General features: G+C 40.8%; 1 protein-coding gene across 2 annotated transcripts in view; it reads left to right on the top strand.

Annotated features, from left to right (window-relative positions):
- Positions 1-18,965, top strand: part of LOC136878853 (DDB1- and CUL4-associated factor 6) — a 213,665-nt gene that overhangs the window by 95,044 nt on the left and 99,656 nt on the right. For both annotated transcript variants that reach the window (XM_067152392.2, XM_067152391.2), the window contains exon 6: positions 13,945-14,105. In XM_067152392.2, coding sequence (XP_067008493.1) covers positions 13,945-14,105 — 161 coding nt within the window. The remainder of the gene's footprint in view (positions 1-13,944; positions 14,106-18,965) is intronic.

Here is an 18,965-nt window from a genome sequence, read left to right as displayed (position 1 = left end):
CCTTTTACAACTAGGGTTGTTAGCCCTAGAGGTTGCCTCAAGATGTTTTCTGGCTTCTGGTCATTTACCAGTCTTCACCGTAACCCTGGCAAGGGACCATTTTTTTTTTCACGGTGGTATTTTATTTCCCTACTACCCTCTGACTCTGCTGGCGGCTGAGCCAGCGAGCTTCCCCAATTCCAATGGGACGCGCCCGATGGAGGTAACCGGTAAATCCCCACACGGGTTTTATTACTATTATTATTAATATTATTATTACTATTATTATTATTATTATTATATTGATGGACAAAATCGTAAAACGTGTAAACCAGAGTTTCAGTAGTGATGAAGTGAATGCTTTGGTATTTGCAGATGATGTGGTTATTTGGGGTAGGGGAGAAAAGGAAGTACAAAGGAGACTAAACATTTGGAAGGAAAATCTGTGTCGACATGACCTGCAGGTTGTGATTGTCGCAAATGGACACCAGTCTTTTGCCGTTGGGATTGGTTCTTTTGTGAGCAGGGTAATTTCCTATAACTCTCTTGTACTTCTGTTCACGACCTAGTTGGGCATTGAAGTCACCCAAAAGAAGCTTGACATGGTGTTTGGGGATTTTGTTTAATTTTTCATCCAGTAGCTCCCAGAAATTATCAACTTCGTCTGGATCAGACTTGTTCTTATCGTTTGTAGGAGCATGTGCGTTAACTAGGACGTAGGTTTTGGTCGCGCATTTAATTGTGAGTATGGACAATCTGTCATTCACAGGTTCGAAATTTGCAACCGATTTAAGGATCTTGGTTCTAACAGCAAACGCGGTTCCTAGCATCACAGCTCCATTGAGGATTCCTCTTTGCGCTTTGCTCTTGAAAAATCGGTAGCCTTCGGATTCAAAAATCTCTTCATCTGGGTACCTTGTTTCCTGTAGGGCCATTATGGATATCTGATTTTCGTGAAGAGCTTTGGTGAGGGTTTTCAGCTTGCCAGTTTGTGTAAGTGAATTTATGTTGAAAGTTGCTAGAAAGGTTTTAGATTTTGGCCTGAGTTTTTGACTCTTCGGGGTACACCGAGACGCTCCGACTCGTTCTTGCATGATGTCGAGTCTCCCCCAGAATCCGAATGAGACTCGTGCGCCGTGGCGTTCACGACGAGGGATTTATCCGAAGATTTACCCCCTGCGGTATATTTCTTGAAATGTTGTGCCATCATGCTTTTTGACTTGACTTTGGTTTGGACGGGTACCCATCCTTTTACAACTAGGGTTGTTAGCCCTAGAGGTTGCCTCAAGATGTTTTCTGGCTTCTGGTCATTTACCAGTCTTCGCCGTAACCCTGGCAAGGGACCATATTTTTTTTCACGGTGGTATTTTATTTCCCTACTACCCTCTGACTCTGCTGGCGGCAGAGCCAGCAAGCTTCCCCAATTCCAATGGGACGCGCCCGATGGAGGTAACCGGTAAATCCCCACACGGGTATTATTATTATTATTATTATTATTATTATTGTTGTTATTATTATTATTATTATTATTATTATTACTATTATGATTATTATTATTATTATTATTATATTGATGGACGAAATCGTAAAACGTGTAAACCAGAGTTTCAGTAGTGATGAAGTGAATGCTTTGGTATTTGCAGATGATGTGGTTATTTGGGGTAGGGGAGAAAAGGAAGTACAAAGGAGACTAAACATTTGGAAGGAAAATCTGAGTCGACATGACCTGCAGGTTGTGATTGTCGCAAATGGACACCAGTCTTTTGCCGTTGGGATTGGTTCTTTTGTGAGCAGGGTAATTTCCTATAACTCTCTTGTACTTCTGTTCACGACCTAGTTGGGCATTGAAGTCACCCAAAAGAAGCTTGACATGGTGTTTGGGGATTTTGTTTAATTTTTCATCCAGTAGGTCCCAGAAATTATCAACTTCGTCTGGATCAGACTTGTTCTTATCGTTTGTAGGAGCATGTGCGTTAACTAGGGCGTAGGTTTTGTTCGCGCATTTAATTGTGAGTATGGACAATCTGTCATTCACAGGTTCGAAATTTGCAACCGATTTAAGGATCTTGGTTCTAACAGCAAACGCGGTTCCTAGCATCACAGCTCCATTGAGGATTCCTCTTTGCGCTTTGCTCTTGAAAAATCGGTAGCCTTCGGATTCAAAAATCTCTTCATCTGGGTACCTTGTTTCCTGTAGGGCCATTATGGATATCTGATTTTCGTGAAGAGCTTTGGTGAGGGTTTTCAGCTTGCCAGTTTGTGTAAGTGAATTTATGTTGAAAGTTGCTAGAAAGGTTTTAGATTTTGGCCTGAGTTTTTGACTCTTCGGGGTACACCGAGACGCTCCGACTCGTCTCTTGCATGATGTCGAGTCTCCCCCAGAATCCGAACGAGACTCGAGCGCGGTGGCGTTCACGACGAGGGATTTATCCGAAGATTTACCCCCTGGGGTATATTTCTTGAAATGTTGTGCCATCATGCTTTTTGACTTGACTTTGGTTTGGACGGGTACCCATCCTTTTACAACTAGGGTTGTTAGCCCTAGAGGTTGCCTCAAGATGTTTTCTGGCTTCTGGTCATTTACCAGTCTTCGCCGTAACCCTGGCAAGGGACCATTTTTTTTTTCACGGTGGTATTTTATTTCCCTACTACCCTCTGACTCTGCTGGCGGCAGAGCCAGCGAGCTTCCCCAATTCCAATGGGACGCGCCCGATGGAGGTAACCGGTAAATCCCCACACGGGTATTATTATTATTATTATTATTATTATTATTTTTATTATTATTATTATTATTATTATTATTATTGTTATTATTGTTACCGAGTTTTTGTGGTAGTTATGCGTGAAAGAAGGTGCGGGGTGGTGAACGGGTCTCAAGCTACTAAAGTAAAATTAATTTAAAATTTAACAAGGTTATATTTCCTTTTTTAAAACAAAGAAATAACAAGCATGGCAGGTACAAAGTAGCAAGTCCAAAGGGTAGTTACAATATTTACAGGATTTGGGCTTCGCGCCCTGACTTCACAATGCTAGGGCAATCAGCCCAGTTTTACCCGAAACACAAGTTTCAACAGAGGGGCAGAAAACCCCATTCATGCCTAGGAGCCCTTGCTCCAAATTACACTGAAAAGCCTCCACGAGGCGTACAACACTCAATTTTCAAAAGAGCCACTCGCTCTCAAATTTAAGCCTCTCCCAGGCCACACCAAACTCCACCTTCAGGCTGTCCTCAACGGACATAAACACAGGGGTAAAATACCCAATCTACTGAGGTCTATTAAATGAAAAGAAGGTTAATTAAATGACCTCTAAAATAACAATTTGAGAGGAGGCGAACTTGCACTCCTAATACACTTTGATTAAGACCTACTTGGCACTAGGCCGTTAATACAAGGGCTAATCCCATACTAAAGAGGTGACTTAAGAAGAGAACAATTTGTTTTACGTTAACGAAGAATAGGTTGAGAAAAATAAGTTCACCTCAAAACAATATGAGTGGGAGCTCGAGAGGGTTAGCACTCTCTATCCCAGTATGTAGCTTTAAAAGAGAATATATGAAAAGAGTAGTTACATTTAGGAAAAGGTTACATGGTGGAACGCTTAGAACCCGCCCCGAGAGTTAAACTGCTGAGCTAGCCAAGAAAGAAGTTATTAATTGGCCATTACCTTGTTGTTGACCGCTGCCGAGGAAAGAGGCGCTTCCCGCCTCCTGCTATGTACTTTATACACTGAAAGATGGAACAGAAGTGGCCCGGAGACCCTAAAATCAGCAGTTTATATACTCTCGCGGAAGGTTCTAGGCGTTAGGGGAATGAGAACACCCTCCCACGAGGATTTTATTGGTTCATCAATAAACCCCCTACACAATACTAAGAAGAAACACATAATTGGTGGAAAATTAATTTAAGAAATTCGGGATAGGCTAGATTTAAAACAAGGGGAAAGAAGGGGTTAATATTGCCAACTTAACCAATGACTGAAAAAAAATTTAGTAAAGAACTAACATTTGAAATAAAAATTTCTCCAACAAAATAGTTCTTTGACTTCGCACTAGGGTGCACTATTGTTGATCTTCAGTAGTGTCCTCTAGAAGAGAAAGTTCACACTTCTTACTTCAAGCGAAACAAAAACACATCAAAAATGACACAGTTCAAAAACTCAAAATTTTCCATGTGGTGACATCTTCTGAGAAAGTAGAGAATTAATAGCGTAGATAAAGTTCAGACTTCCTCCAGCAGAGGAGTTTCAACTGGCGCAAATTTTAAATTAGCGGCGTGGAGGTGTACCGCCCGGTACAATTATTATTATTATTATTATTATTATTATTATTATTATTATTATTATTATTATTATTATTATTATTATTATATTGATGGACGAAATCGTAAAACGTGTAAACCAGAGTTTCAGTAGTGATGAAGTGAATGCTTTGGTATTTGCAGATGATGTGGTTATTTGGGGTAGGGGAGAAAAGGAAGTACAAAGGAGACTAGACATTTGGAAGGAAAATCTGAGTCGACATGACCTGCAGGTTGTGATTGTCGCAAATGGACACCAGTCTTTTGCCGTTGGGATTGGTTCTTTTGTGAGCAGGGTAATTTCCTATAACTCTCTTGTACTTCTGTTCACGACCTAGTTGGGCATTGAAGTCACCCAAAAGAAGCTTGACATGGTGTTTGGGGATTTTGTTTAATTTTTCATCCAGTAGGTCCCAGAAATTATCAACTTCGTCTGGATCAGACTTGTTCTTATCGTTTGTAGGAGCATGTGCGTTAACTAGGGCGTAGGTTTTGTTCGCGCATTTAATTGTGAGTATGGACAATCTGTCATTCACAGGTTCGAAATTTGCAACCGATTTAAGGTTCTTGGTTCTAACAGCAAACGCGGTTCCAAGCATCACAGCTCCATTGAGGATTCCTCTTTGCGCTTTGCTCTTGAAAAATCGGTAGCCTTCGGATTCAAAAATCTCTTCATCTGGGTACCTTGTTTCCTGTAGGGCCATTATGGATATCTGATTTTCGTGAAGAGCTTTGGTGAGGGTTTTCAGCTTGCCAGTTTGTGTAAGTGAATTTATGTCAAAAGTTGCTAGAAAGGTTTTAGATTTTGGCCTGAGTTTTTGACTCTTCGGGGTACACCGAGACGCTCCGACTCGTCTCTTGCATGATGTCGAGTCTCCCCCAGAATCCGAACGAGACTCGTGCGCCGTGGCGTTCACGACGAGGGATTTATCCGAAGATTTACCCCCTGGGGTATATTGCTTGAAATGTTGTGCCATCATGTTTTTTGACTTGACTTTGGTTTGGACGGGTACCCATCCTTTTACAACTAGGGTTGTTAGCCCTAGAGGTTGCCTCAAGATGTTTTCTGGCTTCTGGTCATTTACCAGTCTTCGCCGTAACCCTGGCAAGGGACCATTTTTTTTTTCACGGTGGTATTTTATTTCCCTACTACCCTCTGACTCTGCTGGCGGCAGAGCCAGCGAGCTTCCCCAATTCCAATGGGACGCGCCCGATGGAGGTAACCGGTAAATCCCCACACGGGTATTATTATTATTATTATTATTATTATTATTATTATTATTATTATTATTATTATTACTATTATTATTATTATTATTATTATTATTATTATTATTATATTGATGGACGAAATCGTAAAACGTGTAAACCAGAGTTTCAGTAGTGATGAAGTGAATGCTTTGGTATTTGCAGATGATGTGGTTATTTGGGGTAGGGGAGAAAAGGAAGTACAAAGGAGACTAGGCATTTGGAAGGAAAATCTGAGTCGACATGACCTGCAGGTTGTGATTGTCGCAAATGGACACCAGTCTTTTGCCGTTGGGATTGGTTCTTTTGTGAGCAGGGTAATTTCCTATAACTCTCTTGTACTTCTGTTCACGACCTAGTTGGGCATTGAAGTCACCCAAAAGAAGCTTGACATGGTGTTTGGGGATTTTGTTTAATTTTTCATCCAGTAGGTCCCAGAAATTATCAACTTCGTCTGGATCAGACTTGTTCTTATCGTTTGTAGGAGCATGTGCGTTAACTAGGGCGTAGGTTTTGTTCGCGCATTTAATTTTGAGTATGGACAATCTGTCATTCACAGGTTCGAAATTTGCAACCGATTTAAGGATCTTGGTTCTAACAGCAAACGCGGTTCCAAGCATCACAGCTCCATTGAGGATTCCTCTTTGCGCTTTGCTCTTGAAAAATCGGTAGCCTTCGGATTCAAAAATCTCTTCATCTGGGTACCTTGTTTCCTGTAGGGCCATTATGGATATCTGATTTTCGTGAAGAGCTTTGGTGAGGGTTTTCAGCTTGCCAGTTTGTGTAAGTGAATTTATGTTGAAAGTTGCTAGAAAGGTTTTAGATTTTGGCCTGAGTTTTTGACTCTTCGGGGTACACCGAGACGCTCCGACTCGTCTCTTGCATGATGTCGAGTCTCCCCCAGAATCCGAACGAGACTCGTGCGCCGTGGCGTTCACGACGAGGGATTTATCCGAAGATTTACCCCCTGGGGTATATTTCTTGAAATGTTGTGCCATCATGCTTTTTGACTTGACTTTGGTTTGGACGGGTACCCATCCTTTTACAACTAGGGTTGTTAGCCCTAGAGGTTGCCTCAAGATGTTTTCTGGCTTCTGGTCATTTACCAGTCTTCGCCGTAACCCTGGCAAGGGACCATTTTTTTTTTCACGGTGGTATTTTATTTCCCTACTACCCTCTGACTCTGCTGGCGGCAGAGCCAGCGAGCTTCCCCAATTCCAATGGGACGCGCCCGATGGAGGTAACCGGTAAATCCCCACACGGGTATTATTATTATTATTATTATTATTATTATTATTACTATTATTATTATTATTATATTGATGGACGAAATCGTAAAACGTGTAAACCAGAGTTTCAGTAGTGATGAAGTGAATGCTTTGGTATTTGCAGATGATGTGGTTATTTGGGGTAGGGGAGAAAAGGAAGTACAAAGGAGACTAGACATTTGGAAGGAAAATCTGAAGGTATTTGGAATAGTACGAGGGCTTTTTTTTTTTCTTCAAGGTCCGATTGGTCACGAAATATGAAACAGCAGTACAAATTTGACACTTTTCTATTAGTAACACTTACTGATACATCACAGCTATTTTTCAACATAGTCGCCTCGCAGATTGAGACATTTGTCGTAGCGTGGTACCAACTTGTCAATGCCCTCTTGATAGAACGTCGCCGCCTGCGCCTGTAACCATCTTTGTACGCTGGTCTGCAGCGCTCGTCGGTGTCAAAATGCTGTCCTCCTAGCCAGCGTTTCATGTGAGCAAAAAGGTGAAAATCTGATGGAGCCAGGTCCGGACTGTATGCTGGGTGATCGAAAATGTCCCACTGGAAACGCTGCAGGAGGTTCGTGGTGGCAGCTGCAGTGTGCAGCCGAGCATTGTCATGGAGGAGGACAATGCCTGATGACAACATCCCTCTCCGCTTATACTGAATTGCCCGTCGTAGACGTTGAATAGTCGCACAGTATGCGGCTGCAGTGATGATGGAACCACGTTCCATGAATTCCACCAACAGAACTCCTTTCCGGTCCCAGAACACAGTAGCCATACACTTTCTGTTGGAGAATGTTCGCTTGAATTTCTTTGGCTTACTCGGGGAGTGCAAATGCATCCACTGTTTGGATTGCTCTTTTGTTTCTTCCGTTTCAAAATGAACCCATGTCTCGTCCCCTGTGACAATTTTGTTCAAAAAATCCGGTCCTTCATCATGGTAGCACTGAAGAAACGCTAAAGCGGCGCCCATTTGCTGTGTTTTGTGACGGTCAGACAGCATCTTCGGAACCCATCTCACACAATGTTTGCGGTACTGAAGTGTCTCACTTTTTTTTTTTTTTTTTTTCGAGGTCCGATAGGTCGCGACAGTCAAACGCCCACGGATATATGATGAACCGCTGCGCAGATGTGTTGCGCAACGTCTCTGAAATGACCGTTATGCGCCTCACCTCAGTCCCGTCAGTAGTGAACGTGCAGCGCGCTCGTAAACGTGGCTACAACGATCGCTTCGCCCGCCAAGTGTGAAGTGCGCGGTGTAATTCGATTTCTTCAGGCTGAGGGGTGCAATGCAGCCGAAATTCATCGCCGAATAAGTCGTGCGTATGGTGAAACGTGCATGAGCGACAGCTAAGTGCGACAATGGTGCAGGAACTTTACAGCAGGGCGTACAGACGTCCATGATGCAGGTGGCCAGGGAAGGAAGCGTGTGTCAACCGATGATCTTGTTCAGCGTGTGGATCAGGCAATTCGAGAAAATCGTCGGTTCACAATTTCTATGTTGAGTGCTTCGTTTCCTGAAATTTCCAGGTCAGCTCTCTACACAATTGTGAGTGAGACACTTCAGTACCGCAAACTTTGTGCGAGATGGGTTCCGAAGATGCTGTCTGACCATCACAAAACACAGCAAATGGGCGCCGCTTTAGCGTTTCTTCAGTGCTACCATGATGAAGGACCGGAGTTTTTGAACAAAATTGTCACAGGGGACAAGACATGGGTTCATTTTGAAACGGAAGAAACAAAAGAGCAATCCAAACAGTGGATGCATTCGCACTCCCCGAGTAAGCCAAAGAAATTCAAGCGAACATTCTCCAACAGAAAGTGTATGGCTACTGTGTTCTGGGACCGGAAAGGAGTTCTGTTGGTGGAATTCATGGAACGTGGTTCCACCATCACTGCAGCCGCATACTGTGCGACTATTCAACGTCTACGACGGGCAATTCAGTATAAGCGGAGAGGGATGTTGTCATCAGGCATTGTCCTCCTCCACGACAATACTCGGCCGCACACTGCAGCTGCCACCACGAACCTCCTGCAGCGTTTCCAGTGGGACATTTTCGATCACCCAGCATACAGTCCGGACCTGGCTCCATCAGATTTTCACCTCTTTGCTCACATGAAACGCTGGCTGGCTAGGAGGACAGCGTTTTGACATCGACGAGGCGCTGCAGACCGGCGTACAAAGATGGTTACAGGCGCAGGCGGCGACGTTCTATAGAGGACATTGACAAGTTGGTACCACGCTAAGACAAATGTCTCAATCTGCGAGGCGACTATGTTGAAAAATAGCTGTGATGTATCAGTAAGTGTTACTAATAGAAAAGTGTCAAATTTGTACTGCTGTTTCATTTCGTGACCAATCGGACCTTGAAAAAGAAATAGCCCTCGTAGTATATAATGCGAAGTACTTCTCGTGACGGCCTGCATGCAATAGCAATGGACTGAAGAACTTCATGTGATTTAAGCTTTATTGAAATGTGCCCTAAAAGTTGATTGTTTGTTCAGCAGGATTCTATGGTGTAAAAGTTGATCTTCTAGTTGGATTTCCTATCTGTTCATCGTAAGTCGGGGCTTTATCAGGGAAAAGGAGATAAGAAAACACAGGGAAACAGAAAAGGACAAGGACAACTTCTACATCTTCATACACCACTGTCCTTGTGTAGATTGGCTCTGTCCTAAAAAATTCCATTTGTGCATCCATTTCTTCTCAGCTCTTCAATAAGTTCATTTCTGTTTCCCAAATTCATCAGGAGACCTTTTTTCATCTTGACATACTTTGTCTTGCTGTAACAAGTATAGGATAAGAAAGACAGGTAAACAGAGGTGCCAACTATTACAGATTATCCATAATTATTACAGATTTCACCTCATGATTACGACATTATGGCCAAAAGTGAAATTATTATGGAAAAGTGACATTATCATGTATTAAAAATTCTACGAAAGAAAGGAAAGAAGGAAAAATATCCAATCCTTTCAAGCATTACTGCTCAACCGTCCTCATTTCACTGCTTGTGAGTTGGCAACGATACTTATCATTATTGGATGGTACTAGATGTATTTGCACCTTTTTCTCAGGAACCACATGTAAATCAAGTTGAAGTTTTGTGCACTTACGGATGCTTACAGACCAGAAATTGCAAAGCAAAATGAAAGTAATCAAAAAACTTTACAAATGTTCATTATTTTTTCAAATATGTTTTAAATTTCTATAATTCACTATCAGAACATAGCCATGGATGTTGCTGACAACTTCTGTAAATCTCAAGTTTCTAGTTGTCTTGCTTATCTAATAACAAAGCTTTTATATGCTTCAGAATGTCTAATATTCAACAGGAAGGGACTCACGGACAAGCTTGAAATCCAAAAGAGAAACATATTGAAGAAGATATTAGGACCAGTCAAGGAAGGGAATGAATTCAAAAGGGCTCTACAAATACTGTGGAAAAATCATGGACGGTACAGAAAGAAACTTAAATGACCGGAGATCTCTCAGGAGGATGCTTAAAAGAGGTTCCAGGACAAACCACCAAGAAGGAAGACAGGTAAACTCTGGACAAAGGGGAGGAAAGAACAACACAGCCGGAGGGTGTGCAATTACTGGGCAAATATCAAACCCACCCAAAACACATAATAATTGAATATCTTGGTCCTTAGTCTGCCTATATGAAACAAGAAGCAGCAGCTTTTATTGAACACTTGCATTATTGGCTAATCTACACTACCCGGTTCCCTTAAACTACAAGCATCATCATCATCAGACTTTTGCTACCCGTTAGCATTGTAAAATTCATTGCTCTTCTCCACTGTAAAACCTTTAAAGTAATTTTTGTATTTGATTTATTAAGTGTACCTGACAGCAACTTTCCCACAGCACGAGTTTTCAGTGCTGATAGAAAAAAAGTTCAGACAATTCAGGGCTACATTAAGCATAGCTACATTGGAATCACTTATGGTTCAGAAGACAAAAATGCCATCACAGGAGGAAGGATGCTTCAAGAAAACCTACACTGAAAAGCAGCTGATTGGTGCGAAACAAGCTACAAAGAATGTTTTATCACAAATGTGCAAATTTTATTGTGTAATATGATATACTTTCTCCCCTGTGAACCATGTGACCTTGCCGTGGTGGGGAGGCTTGCATGTCCCATTGAACTAAGCTGTAGGTGCAATCATATCGGATGGTTTCGGTCGAGAGACCAGACTAAAGAATGGTTCATCAAAAGCCTTTCAGGAGTTGCAAGGGCGGCAGTCTATATGATTGACTCATATGGTCTTGTAATAATATTTAACATGGCTTAGCTGTGTTGGTATTGTTACATGGCTGAAAGCAACAGGAAACTACAGCTCTAACTCACTCCTGAGGACATGCAGCTCTCCGTGTATGAATGATGTACTTATGATGGCTTCCTCCTGGATAAAATATTGCCGAGGTAAAATAGTCACGCGTTCGGATCTCCGGGTGGGGACTACACGAGTAGTCATCATCAGCAAGATGGATACTGCTCAGAAAGAAGGAGAATAGAAACTTTTGAAATGTGGGTAGGTAGAATCACATACAGAGATACTGAATCGAATGGGTGAGAGAAGATCGATTTGACTAAATTTGACCAGAAGAAGAGATAGAATGATAGGGCACATCTTAAGACATCCAGGACTTGTACAATTGGTTTTTGAGGGAAGTGTAGGTGGTAAGAATGGTAAGGGTAGACCAAGGTACGAATATGATAAGCAAATTGGAGCAGATATAAGATTTAGTTGTTATGTAGAAATGAAAAGGTTAGAACAGGATAGGTTTGCATGGAGAGCTGTATCAAACCAGTCTATGGACTGATGACAAACAAAAACATAATATACTTTAGAATAGATTGCTGTCAGGAAGGGCAAAGGAAGTGTCACTATTGAGAAGGGAGGAGTAAGTTTTAGATTTGACTCAAAAAATTTATAGGGGCAGGAGTGGGAAGATGATGCTTGTTGTTTAAAGGGGCCTAACATATAGGTCATCAGCACAGAGAGAGAGGGAAAGAGAGAGAGAAAAATTACTGATAACACACTTCAAAGGTTGGCACCTATAGGTAAAACAGAGAAGGGAGAAGAAAAAAAGATAAATACTGGTTGGTGGTAGTGTATAACTTTATTACTCTGTAAGTATGTATTGAATTCCTCTTTTGAAAATTTAAATTTTTTCTAAATTCTAACAATGATTGCCCATTAATAGAGTCACTGGTTTTAGGTCCCACTAACTAGTTTTTGGATGATTGCTTATCTAAACTTTAGATAATCAATTGAACATTGAGGGAAGATATTAAATGCCTTCCGTATTCTCATTTTATGGATAGCTAGAAAACAACTTTCCACAAATTTAATTTGCAGAACAAATCCGTGATAGTTCGATTTATCATTCGTATGTGCATGCGCGGTTGGCAGCTAGTTTGAAACATGACGAGCTAATTTCCACTACGAACGGAAGTGGTTGTAGACGTCAGCTGTTTTGAACCAACGTGTTGTGTATTGTGTGAGCTTCAGAAATTAATTACGATTTTATTTGTTTAAAAATGGATGAACGTTGTCAGATAACAATGCGAATGACTAAATAGTATTAGTTGAGTGAAATATATACTTAGACATAAATACAGAAGTGGGGTTATATTTATATTTGATAAATTTTACTTTTTTTTCGTATGTTACTTGAGCAACTAATCATGGCCGTGAAGTAATTCTCAGGTCAGTTATGAAACAAGCATAAATGACGCTGGGTATGCGTGTGCATATTCTGACTCGCTGACAAAGAGTTTTCATCCAGGATTAGAAACTGTTCAGCGGTTTGCTGATGGTTCCCAACAGTTTGAAAACCTTGTAGGAACAACACATTAGTAGTCGGCAACTGTGATGATCGCTACTATGAACTCAAATTTGAATATGCGCATGCATCTAACAGTTGGCAACAGTTACTGTCTGTACTACGGACAAAGCTGTGATTTTTTTTAAAATTCAGAACCAGTTGTAAGCAAGATCGTTAATTTTGGACAATATAAAACAGCACAATCAGATTTGAGTCTTTATACCCACGCGCTACTAGCAGTTATTGTCCATTGATATTCTTATAGATAAACAATTAATTGTTGACTAGAATACCTGATTATGAAGTTCGCCTTCTATTGTTCATTAAATTTTCAAAATTCATTTGAAACAATATCTTGTGTCTGATTACCGTATTTACTTACGTATATCTTGCCATCACATACATCACAAATCTTCAGTTTGGTTTGGCTTTAAGAGAGGAAAATGACTCCTGCATATATCTTGGAATAGTATATTCAGACACAGCACAAAGTCTAGCAATCTTCCCTTATCTGGATGAAAGGTAGGTAGGTGAATACAATATTACATGATCCTTGGGTATCCATAGCCTAATGAGCAAAGCAAAGTCATCTCCATACAGGCCATGAAGTCCTTTGGAGGGGCAGAAGGTAAAAGCTTCTGCCATCCGTAACCTCTGTATTTGGTGGATTAGAGTAGTTAGCACTATGCTCAGCTGCCTTTGCTCTCAGGAATTATGTAACCTGGTGTTTATTTTGGTGTAGGTTGAGTGAACGTCCAGGATGTGGAAATCATGTTTCTTAAAATTAAAATAAATGTAAAAATTCGAAACCATGTCTTTCCTGGAGAACCAAGCTTGCCTTTGCTGCCTGGCCGAGGCCTAATAAACTAGATGGAATAACTCAATTTTAGACTGTCTAGAATTTCAGTATAATATGTGCTAGATGTATGGTGTGAGAAATGCAGTGTATTTTTTCCTAAGAATTTACTTCTCAACATGACTTAGCTTGTCTTTGAATAATGGAGGAAATATTTGAAACATTTGAAAAGTATGTTAGTTTCAATCAAATTCACTTTCTTTATTCCCCATATATATCTCTCATCTCAATTTTTAAACTCGAATATGCAGAAGAACACGTTAGATATACACAAGTACACACACAATAGTTCATCCTTCTCCTATCAGTACTAAGACCTAAACTCTTGTATGATTATTCTAGAATTATGTGAGTTGTCACTCAAGAATTTTGAGTTGTAGCATTAAATGCAAGTCCCTGTCTTTTGTAGTTGTACTCCTTCCAGCCTGTATGAGAGTAACTTCTTGTCTTCAGGGGGAATTGACACTGGAGCAGCCATGAGGCCTCTCTGCTCATTCACTGTCCCCAACTTCGAGAAACGATCCTATCGCATCACATCATTATGCTTTAGCCCAGAGGGAGAAGAAATCCTCGTAAGCTATTCCTCTGATCATCTCTACCTCTTCAGTGTCAAAGTAAGGATTATGATACTTGTAACTAAATAACAAAACAAATATTTAAATCATAGCTTGTAATTTTGGTTATTTTCACCAGTAACACGAATGATTGACTGATACAAAATTGTTTACTGCTTTCCATATATTTCTCAGATTCCATAACTCTCATCTTTGTAATATACCTGATGTATTTTGTCTAGTCATATAGTATTAATGTAATTAATTATGGAATGCATCAAGTGTATTGTTTTTGATGCAAAGTATTGCTGAATGAAATGGCCATGCCTTCTGTTGTTACTTCTTCAACTCGTATCCTCTGCCATATATATAGTACCTCCCTTTTCCTCTCAAAAAGCAGATGCATGATAGCTGACTGATATTGTAGGTATCTTCTCCGCTAAGGTGGTCATGTAGTATGTGGTTTTCTGATAACATGAGTACCTATGTTGAAATGTAAATTTCTTTTATTATTTGATCTTTGGATTGAGATGGGTATCCCACAAAATAAAATAAGCCTCTATTCTAACATCTTCTGGGAAGGAGACTTAAAAGCTCAAAATCGTTGAACACTAACAGGTACGTTAACAAGTATTTCAACCCTCATCCCAAGCAGAAGCGAGCAGTAATTTAAACCCTGTTTAATGTGCCAAGAAGTTTTGCAAATCCAACCTCCAGTTTAAGGGAACTGAGGATTTTTTCATGACTCTTCAAGGCAGCAACTACAGCAGTGAATTTATAACAGGCTTTCAGCCCTTACACTATCTAAAGGAAGACCCAGTATTCAGGAAAAAAGTCTATATACCTATCATACCTTCCTCTTTTGACTCGATTGTTAACCCATAGATTGCCAAATACGATGTAATTCTGTCATTGGTTTCCTTAATATTGCTTTCTTGTCACTACTCAGAGGATGTTGTAACTGTGCCATGACCAACTATGAGGTTCAAGGTACCTTTCCTTGACTATATGAATTGCTTTATAGACCATGGAATTAGATAAATGAATGAAGAGCTATCTGTGATGAATGTAAACAAGCCATGATGACCACTGGCAAGGAATGTAAGGAGGAATCTAATGAAAAATATACATAATGCATCCTTGTTCCTCTTAAAAAGTATAAAACATAATACAAGTGTATCAAGACTCCAGTGGGGATTTTTTTTGAATTGTTACAACTGCTGTAAATAACAAAGAAATTGGTGTATCAAACCTTTAAATGATACGAGATTTGCTTTGCCAATGATGGGGCTGAAAGTGGTTCATCACATGAAACAAAGACACCAGTAACCATCAAAGTTGTTACTGAGAGAATTAGAAGCAATCTGCTCTGCTAGCAAAGAATTATTCCACACAAAGTGAAAAACTTGCCACAAATGATGTGTTTCGTTAAAAAAAAAAAAAAAGGATTGATGTGGAGTGTACTCCAGAAGTACAGGACAGTGACTGACTGTGGCTTTAAAGAACCAAAGAGTCAAAAGACTAATTGAGAAACATTCGTATGCCAGTCATTGCCAAATTCTCTTCATAGATGTGAAAGTTTTTACCTTGGTAGAAAAACTGAACAACAAGAATGATTACATGTAATGCTTGCAGCTCTCAGGATGTCACTAGGTCACCACCTAGCATCAGTGATAGTGTCATGTGAGGGTGACACATCACTGCATTTGTGCAAAAGAGATGTGAAAACTCATGCCACCAACTACTAATGCCACATTCTGGAAAGGGATGTGAAGACCTTAAGCACCACCTTGCTTGCAAGTAAACACTTCAGCAGAATTCAGTGCTTTCACACAAGACCATGTCGACACATCACTGGCAGTGTGCCAAAGTTCAACATCACTTGTCGAAGCTCTGACGTTTATCCACTGGACTATCTCTTGTGGAATATTTTAGAGGTGAAATCCTGCTTTAATCCTAATAAAAGTATCAAGTCCATAAAAGCAGATTTGTTGAAGGCAGCAGGCTCAAAACCACTAGAAGTGGTGCTCACAGAGATATACAGACTGCTTGAAGAAGTGTCACAGCAAAGGGTGGATATGTTGCAAAATTTCTGTATGGTATAAGAGTACCGTGTGTAGTCAATAATGAATAACATGCATTTCTTCTAGCTGCTTGCTGCCTTGGTATGGGGGACAGAACTTATGGTATGACTAGGTATTTTTACCATTAGTGAGACTGTAAATAAGTGTGATTGATTACGTACTTGCCGACCAAGAAGTTTTGAAGTGTATAAGGGATGTCAAAGTAATCCCTAGTAAAAGTCTGGATAGAGACCACAGGCTATTAGTTGCATATCACAAAAAAAGGCCTCCTAAAGTTCACAACAAAAGAACACCAAAATAAAAACTTGGATACTTTCTGAATGAAGGGCAAAGGAAATGTTGTGGGAACAATGGGAAAGGCAGCTGAGAGAGTATGTGGTGGTGGTGGTGGTGGTTACTGCTGTAAGAAGAAGTACACCTGGTCAACCTTCCTCTATTAACATTAATCAGAGGGGAAAAAATGGAAGAGGTCCAGTACTTAGATGAAGGTATCGACCGAAGAAAGACAAGGACCATGGAAGACATGAAAATGTAAGACTCCCTAGGCCTCGTAAACCTAATATCCATCCATGTTGGAAAAGAGCGGTGTTGACCAAGGGAGGTCAGATAGGATAGATGAAAGCGAGGAGCCTGGCAGAAGTAAGTGGAAGCAATGCCAGGACTCACCTAAGGGCCCTGTGGTCACCAACTCACATTCCAAGATAAGAATCCCTAAGGCACCTTTTAGTCACCTCATACAACAGGCGGGATACTGTGGATGTATTCTACCACCCTCACCCACAGGGGGAGAGGGAGTATGGATGACAGAGACAAATAAGAAAATCCAAAGAAATAACATGGTGGAATGGTGATGTAAATGCTGCTGTAAAAGCTAAAAATGGTGCAATAGGAGCTTTGTACCATGCCAGAGTGTGAGGAAATACGAGTGAAATTGAGGATAACATATAGTTTTACAGAAAAAAATTGTAAGTCAAAAGAATAGTTGATGTTGAGAAACAGAAATCCGAAGATCTTGTTAACAAAACAGGGCAAGGCAAAAGCAAGAAGCTCCTGTATAGCATTGTTGAAAACAGAAGAAAAAAGAGAAATGAAGAAAGTGCTCAAATAGCAGCCCTATAGAAGTTATTGAGAACAAACAAGCTCACAGTAGTTTCTTATAGAGCCTGTATTACAGTAATTTGTATAATTGGTGGTTTGATTGAAAACCAGAGATTTTGAAAATTGTAAAAGATTGAGAAACTTGTCTGAGTAAAATACAGTAAAAGCAACAATTGTACTTCAATACAATATTCCTGTTCGTACTGAGAGAATACCTTTAAGAAACTTCAAAGCTTGGATTTTTCTCTGGTATAAAGCTTCTGAAAGCTTTTCTAAGTTCATAAGAAGTATTCCTTGTATAGATTCTTAAGGCATTCTATGCATTAAAAGACTTTTTTTAAAGATGGTTCCATCATAAAGAATGTTCTACTTCTGTTTCCTGACAACATAGCTGTACAGTTTTAATTTCACAAAATACTACTACTGTATTTAGCATATTTAGCATCTGTCATTTGGCATGCAACACTAAGACATAGCAAATATATAGATATATTCCAAATTATTGAATACTGACTACAGGACTAAACATGAAGTGAAGAAATTATTGCATAAATATTACAATATTTCAGGACTCCTCAAACATACTTCGACCACAATGTTCCTGGGAAGAGACCAAGAGGAAGACCTCGTGATGTTTGGGAAAAACAGATAATGAAAGACCTTGAAATTAGAGATATGAACTGGTGTCGCATATATGAGCAACATCTGTGGGTGGGTGGGTGGATGGATGGGTGGATGGGTGGATGGGTGGATGGGTGGGTGGGTGGGTGGATGGATGGATGGATGGATGGATGGATGGATGGATGGATGGATGGATGGATGGATGGATGGATGGATGGATGGATGGATGGATGGATGGATGGATGGATGGATGGATGGATGGATGGATGGATGGATGGATGGATGGATGGATGGATGGATGGATGGATGGATGGATGGATGGATGGATGGATGGATGGATGGATGGATGGATGGATGGATGGATGGATGGATGGATGGATGGATGGATGGATGGATGGATGGATGGATGGATGGATGGATGGATGGATGGATGGATGGATGGATGGATGGATGGATGGATGGATGGATGGATGGATGGATGGATGGATGGATGGATGGATGGATGGATGGATGGATGGATGGATGGATGGATGGATGGATGGATGGATGGATGGATGGATGGATGGATGGATGGATGGATGGATGGATGGATGGATGGATGGATGGATGGATGGATGGATGGATGGATGGATGGATGGATGGATGGATGGATGGATGGATGGATGGATGGATGGATGGATGGATGGATGGATGGATGGATGGATGGATGGATGGATGGATGGATGGATGGATGGATGGATGGATGGATGGATGGATGGATGGATGGATGGATGGATGGATGGATGGATGGATGGATGGATGGATGGATGGATGGATGGATGGATGGATGGATGGATGGATGGATGGATGGATGGATGGATGGATGGATGGATGGATGGATGGATGGATGGATGGATGGATGGATGGATGGATGGATGGATGGATGGATGGATGGATGGATGGATGGATGGATGGATGGATGGATGGATGGATGGATGGATGGATGGATGGATGGATGGATGGATGGATGGATGGATGGATGGATGGATGGATGGATGGATGGATGGATGGATGGATGGATGGATGGATGGATGGATGGATGGATGGATGGATGGATGGATGGATGGATGGATGGATG

This window comes from Anabrus simplex, chromosome 8 (genome assembly GCF_040414725.1).
Source record: "Anabrus simplex isolate iqAnaSimp1 chromosome 8, ASM4041472v1, whole genome shotgun sequence".
NCBI classification, from domain to species: domain Eukaryota; kingdom Metazoa; phylum Arthropoda; class Insecta; order Orthoptera; family Tettigoniidae; genus Anabrus; species Anabrus simplex.
The sequence above is the reverse complement of the archived record's forward strand: the minus strand, read 5'-3'. Positions and strand labels throughout refer to the sequence as shown.